Source organism: Harpia harpyja, chromosome 1, assembly GCF_026419915.1.
Source record: "Harpia harpyja isolate bHarHar1 chromosome 1, bHarHar1 primary haplotype, whole genome shotgun sequence".
Classification (NCBI taxonomy): Eukaryota; Metazoa; Chordata; class Aves; order Accipitriformes; family Accipitridae; genus Harpia; species Harpia harpyja.
In genome coordinates this window covers 46,703,239-46,709,594 of record NC_068940.1, presented here as the reverse complement: position 1 = coordinate 46,709,594, position 6,356 = coordinate 46,703,239, and the positions used below count along the sequence as shown (strand labels likewise).

At 63.0% G+C, this 6,356-nt stretch overlaps 1 protein-coding gene across 1 annotated transcript; it reads right to left on the bottom strand.

Annotated features, from left to right (window-relative positions):
- Positions 1-1,543: 1,543 nt before the first annotated feature.
- TLDC2 (TBC/LysM-associated domain containing 2) lies at positions 1,544-4,936 on the bottom strand. Its single transcript, XM_052787404.1, is given in 7 exon segments — positions 1,544-1,885; positions 2,288-2,361; positions 2,997-3,089; positions 3,257-3,397; positions 3,399-3,413; positions 3,937-4,098; positions 4,904-4,936. Coding segments are annotated over 7 exon segments (654 nt in total). The 3' UTR covers positions 1,544-1,749.
- Positions 4,937-6,356: the final 1,420 nt, after the last annotated feature.

Genomic DNA, 6,356 nt, shown 5'->3' with positions numbered 1-6,356 from the left:
ACGTGCTGCTGGGGGTGTCCAGGAGCCCCATGGGGAGGGTACAGGGATGGAGGGATCTGCTCCCCACAGGGCACCTGGTCAGAGGAGCTGTAAACAACATGTGAGCCAAGCCTTACAGTCATGGGATAAGGGAGGTGATAAGTGCCACCACTTGTTGGTGGCACTCCGTGGGAGGGGTATGGGCAGGAGAACATTAATTTTTTCAGTTGGGAGGATACAGAAAGGGAGGGAGACAAACCTCATCCCACTAACTGATGGGCTCTCAAGAAGCTACAGGCAACCAGGACTTCGCAGCTGGTTGGAGTGTAACTCTGCAGGTCTGGGGCATTGGAGGGGGTTGGTGGGACTCCACAAGCAGAGGAGGAGGGAGGAATGAAGAGGGGGTAGGCAGAAAAGGGGTATAAAATGGTTGTGTGTAAAATGGGGCTGGTCAGTGAGTTGTCTGTCTGAGCCCTGCACCTGATCTGTCTTACCTTCTGTGTCCTGTTGTCTTAAATCCCTTCTTAACTCTTTCTCTGTTAATCTCACATAGCCTGTGTGGATGTGTGCTGCAAGGACAAGGTGCCAGCTGCTGGAGAGACCAGCGTGGGTGGGTTTGGGGCCAGCAGCTGGGGTCAGACTGGGGCTGTAGGCGCCTCTGGTGTCAGCTACTGGAGCGGGTGGGAGTCCCAGTGCCAGCTGCTAGGGGGCGAGTGGCTGTGTTGTCCCCAAACTGGGTGTCCATGGGGGAGATGTGTGTCATTTGCAGGTAAACTTTAAGCTTGACCATCTGGTGTGTATGGGGCTGTGGTGGGGGTAAAAGGGCAGGGATGCAGGCAGGGGGCCGGGCAGGTTGAGGCAGCTGTGTCCCTTGGGTAGATGCTGGGCTCCAGCAGCTGGGCAGGAGCGTCCTGGGCTGGAGCGGCTGGAGGAGGCCACAGCTCCTGACATCCTTCAGCACCCATCAGGTCAGGGTGAGATGCCCAACGTAGCCTGGACACCCCTGAGGAGGAAGCTGTGGTCCTCAGGAGGTGATGTGGTGGATAGAGTGGATGCTGCCAGAGGGGGACAGGGCCCCACAACACCCTGGAGCAGCGCCCTGGGCCGACCCCCCAAGCTTGCTGCGGGCACGCAGCCCCAGGCTGTGACAGAGCACGGATGGTGCTCTCGCAGCTCCCGGTCTGCTCGCCGTCACTTGCTTTGCACAACTTCATGGTGCCATGCATTGTTTCTAGGGCAAGGACAAAGCTGGGAGCGCAGCTCTGCCTCTTTATTGATGAGTGGTCACCATATTGCCTGCCAGCCCTGGCAGCGCCAGCCCCAGGGGCAGTGGCTGGTGGGGCAGAGGCTGCCTGGGCTTGCTTGGTCCTGCTGGCATCATGCTGCTCTTGAAGCTTGTTTCTCCATGTGGGACTGTGTGGTGCTTGGCCCCACCACACTCTCCTCCTGGGGTGGCTCTATGTCATCCTGGCCAGGCAGGGTGCTCAGTGCCACGGTGGGGGCCAGTCCTGCAGCCACCCCGGCATGGTAGCAGCAGCGCTGCAGGTGTCTGAGATCCCACTGCAGCCTGTCCCCATCATGCTGCCCCTACCAGCTGTTGGCACATGAAATGGAGACATTGCTGGGGACAGGGTGGAGGGAGGCAAGGGTGAGGCTGTGCACCATCCCAGCAGGCTCGGTGAGTGTTGGCAGGGAACAGCTGTGCACGAGACATCGGTCCCAAAGCATCCCCGCTGATGCCACCTCTGTCCACAGGTGTGGGTGGCAGGATCAGGCCAGGCCCCACACTTCCAGGTCTTGGATGCAGAACTCTTCCCCGGGTGAGAGGGTCTCATTGTCAAAAGTCTCGCAGGGGTGGCTGCCCCTGTAGTGCAGGTCTCTGTCCAGCCACAGCCCAAATTTACTGCTGGGAAGGTGCCAACGGCATGGTTGGCTGAGAGTTCCCTCCCCTGCCTCCTCCATGCCTGGAGACCTCCCCAGCCACCTCCCCATCCCCAGTCCCAGCTGCCCTCCTGCCGAGGAAGCCAAGCACAAGGGACAGTCACAACGGGGATGAGACAGGACAAGCAGCCACTCCTGGGGCTGCCACCCTGCCTGCAGGCAAGGAGCAGGCAGGCCTGCCAGCAGCAGGGTCAGGGAGATGAAATGGCCAGTGCTGCTGGACAACCTCCACTGGTGTTTTTGGGTTCAAACCACTGGCACTGCCTGGACCCAGCTCTGCAGGGCAGCCTGGGCTCAGATCATGGCCCCGAAGGCCATCAGGGCTGGGGACCCTGTGGGCTGCTGAAGCTGCCGGCGCAGCTCCTACCTGCCCCCACCAATCATCAGCAGGTCTATGTCCCCTTTCACAAAGAAGTTGTTCCTGCCCATCCACCTGAACACCTGTGTGAGGACAGCAGTTGGCTGGGACTGTGGGCTGGGGTGCAACATCCCCATCCCCACCCCTGTTCCTGTCCTGCAAGGGACAGCTGGGGGCTGCTGAGCAAAGCTAGCTCTGCCTGTCCCCACTGTGTGCTGCTTCTCCAGAGGAAGACCGGGCTGAGCCTGTGGGCACCATCCTGGTGCTGGCCCATCCCTGCCAGCAGCGCTGGGGGCCCCCCCAGGGGATGGCTGCCACCCACTGATGCCACCCCCCCCCCCCATCTCACACACGGACCCCTGCTACTGCAGGCAGATGTGGCTGAGCTGCCTCCATGTCCCACTGATGCTGGGTTGCGACTGCCCTGGCATGCAGAGGATGCCTGGTGATGCCTGGCTGGGCAGGGTTCCCTTCCCTGAGCCCCCCTCCCTGCATGGCTGGCTGGGATTTGCCTTCTCCCCCCAGCCCTGGATGAACCCAGGGAACTACAGCTGGTAGGGTCCCCCAGCTGCTTCACCCACATCCAGCCAAGTGCAGTCATGTCACCCCAGACCCCTCCCCAGCACCTTGGGGACCCCCCAGCATGGCCAGGTCCCAGGAGCATCACCAGCCCCCCCCACTCCGGGGTGCCCTGTGGCTGGCAGCCTGCAGCCCCCACCTTCAGGTCCGGGGAGAAGAAGACGAAGGTCTCCCCTGTCCTGTAGAAGCCATTGCTGCAGCGAATGGTGGTGACAGAGAAGGCACCGAAGGCCTGGGGGGAACAGAGAGGGGGACTCCCATGCTGCAGTGCTTGGTGGGGCTCCCCAATGCTGGAGCGTGTCCCCCATCCTGCTGGCAGCAGTGAGGATGTGGCCAGGCCCCGGGTGATGCTGTGTTCGCTGCCCCCAGTGCCATGGGGCAGCTGGGCTGGGGAGGGACCGGCTGTGCCTCTGTGTCCCTGATGAGCAGCAGGGTGGGGGAGCCTAGCTGGCCCCTGAACCGGTACAGGGTCCGCAGGCTGAAGCCGTCCCACCTGGTGCAGCACAGCAGGTGCCAGCGCTGCTGTGTCAGCCGGGGGGGGCAGGTGGGAGCCCAGCTGGGGCAGAGCGGGCTCAGCCAGGGCTGGCAGGCTGCTTCTGAGCATCCTCCCCCACCCCAAGCATCCCCCCTGAAGAGGTCTCCCCAGTCATCCTCCCCACCTCATGCCCAGTATCATCCCAAGACATCTCCCCAAGCACTCGACCCCCTCCCAAGAGACCTCCTCCCAAGTGAGCATCCTCCCAAAAGGTGTCCCCAAGAATCCTCCTCCCCAAACATGTTCCCAAAGGGTCTCCTCAAGCTCCTGGCCCACCCAGCAGCCTCCCAGCATGCTCCCCCCACAAGCATCCTCATCCTGAGAACCCTTCTGACATATGTCTCTGAGCATCCTCCCCCCCCCCCACCCCACCCCCTGCAACCTCCAAGAGGCACTGCTGAGGTGGCTGTCCCCTGGGACAGAGGGATATCACCCATCTGGCCTTGCACTGGACCAGTTCCTGGCAGAACAGTGGCCATGGCTGCATGGCGCAGGGGAGGGGTGTGTGTGTTGGGGTCCTTGTGCTGGTGGGAGGATCCCTCACCACCTGGATCTCCCTGTCCTGCAGGATGCTGCTCGGTGTGCTCAGTGCCAGCCTGCATGGCTCCTCCAGTGCCGGGGCCGCTGCTGGGGCTCCCTCCCAGCCTGGCTGCCCCTCTCCGGCCAGCTCCCCACATCCCACAGGCAGCTCCTCATCCTTGTCGGGCTGGGGGCAAGTGGAGGTGAGCATCTCTGCGGGCTCCGAGGGAGCAGCATCCCTGAACCCACCCTGCATGGGCTGTGTCCCATCCAGGGGCTGGGTGAAGGGGCGCAAAGGCCACAGGGATGGGCACTTGGCTGAGCCTCCAGCCCAGCTCCTGGCTGCCTGCTGCTCCCAACAGCCCTGCTGTGCCATGCCATGCCCTTGGTACCCTGCCAGGCCATACCACCACTGCATACAGAAGTACCAGGATGGGGGGGGCTGCCTGAGGAGGAGGTGGAGGTAGAGGAGGCAAGGGAGGCTTTAACAGCTGCAGCCCAACCTCAGCCCCAGCAGAAGGGGCGAAGCCCAGCCACTCCCCTCCTTGTCCACAGCTGGGCTGGCCCCGCAGCGCATGGGGTCAGGGATGTGCCTTGGTCCTGGTGGCAGCTGGTGACAAGTGTCTCAGCTGGCCACACGTTCAGGGCAGCTGTGGGTGCAGCCCCTGCCCGAGGGCAGGTGGGCAGCAATTCCCTGCCACAGGTGGGGGACTGGCAGAAAACACCCCAAGGGCACAAGAGGGCAGCCCCAGGCGGCAGGAGATCTCCTGCCCCAAGGGTGCTTGGATCCTCAGGGGGCAGCAGGGCTAAAGGGGCAGGTCCCTAATGTGCCCATCACCCTCTGCACTTCCTCAGCCCCTTGCTCTCCCCAGGGCAGCCCCCATCTGCCCGGCCAGCTATGCATCCAGCCCAGCTGGTGCTTCCTGGCACTGCCCTGGACCTCCTTCCCAGTGCCCACACTGCCACGTGGGACACTGTCACACTGGACCTGCCAGGAGCTGGTAGGAGGCACAGATCCCCCTCATCGCAGGTGTGCAGGTGCTGCTGGGAGCTGCTTTGCCAGGGAGCCCTCAACACCACCCCGGGTTAATGTTCACCTGTGCTGGTCCCACCCAGCACATGACATGGGTGGGGATGCCGGCAGCCTGCCCTGGCTAATGGGGGGGGGTCCAGGATGTGTCCTCCTGCAGAGCCAGGTCCTGTGTGGTGCTGGGAGGGGTGGGCAGGCATTCCCCTCCAGCCAGGCGCTGGGAGGCCGGTGGCCATCGTCTCCTTTGCAGCCCAGCTGCCGCCTGGGCCAGGGTCTGGATCACCAAGCAGGGAGCCCTGTGGCTGCATGGGAGCCCTTGTTTTGGGATCAACAGGCAAGTCATGCCTGTGTTGCTCTTTGCAACATGACTTTTGCAATGGTTGTAGCAACTGCCAACACCTGGTGGCATGTGCCCCTCGATCTGGGAGAGGCAGCCTGGGCTGACATCCTGCAGTGGGGAGAGCCAGGGCCCTGGGAGAGCTGGGGGGGCAGTGGCTGCAGGAGTGAACCCCTGGCCAAGGCATTCCCCTGCCTCAGGCACTGCTGGAGAAGCTCCTGCAAACCAGGGAGGGGCTGTGGTGCCCTGGTGTGTCCCCTTCCCACTGCTGCTTCCCCCCCCCCCCCCCGCCCAACCAGTCAGCATAGCCATGAGCCTGTGGGCCCAACAGTAATACTGGCCCATTTATGCCAATACAGGAGTTGCTATGTACCCTGCATGGTGGTACGATGGCCTGTCTCAGGCCCTGGCCCCACTGCAGGCATTTTTGGGGTTGCTCCTCACCTCCATGGCAGGGCCCACTGCATCCCCATCAGTCCTGGCTGCCCTGGTGGGTGGGTCCCAAGCTCTGCTGTCCCCACTAGGCTTCGATGGCAGCAGTGACCCCAGGATGGCAGCAGGAGGTTGGGGGTTCCTGGTGCCCGCCATGGCTGGCCCTTGGCCACTGGCAGGGTCCCGGGTGGGCTGGGTGGTACCGGTGGCCCCAAAAGCCTCCCCTGGTACCCACTCCCTGCTCAGGAGCCAGGACAGGGCACCCAGTCCCTGTCTGAGTAGGGCAGCCATCCCTGCTCCTGCCCAGTTCTGCCCCTGTCCCTGCAGTTGCTTCTGCCCCACCATCTGTCCCTGCTCTTTCCATACCCCTACCCACACCAGTACTTCTGCCCCTGTCCTTTAGCCAGCCCACCCCTGCCCTGCCTTGCCCTTGACCCTGCTCCTGCTCTGCCCTTTCTGTACCCCTGCCCCTGATTCTGCCCCTGTTCATTGCCTGTCCCTGCCCTTGACACTGTGCCTGACACTGCACTGTCCTGCATTGCCCCTGCCCTGGTCCTTTCTTTATCTCTTCACTGCCCCTGCCCTTGCTCATGCCCCTGCCCCTTCCCCATTCCTGCCCCTTCCCTCTCCTTTTGCCTTCTCTGCT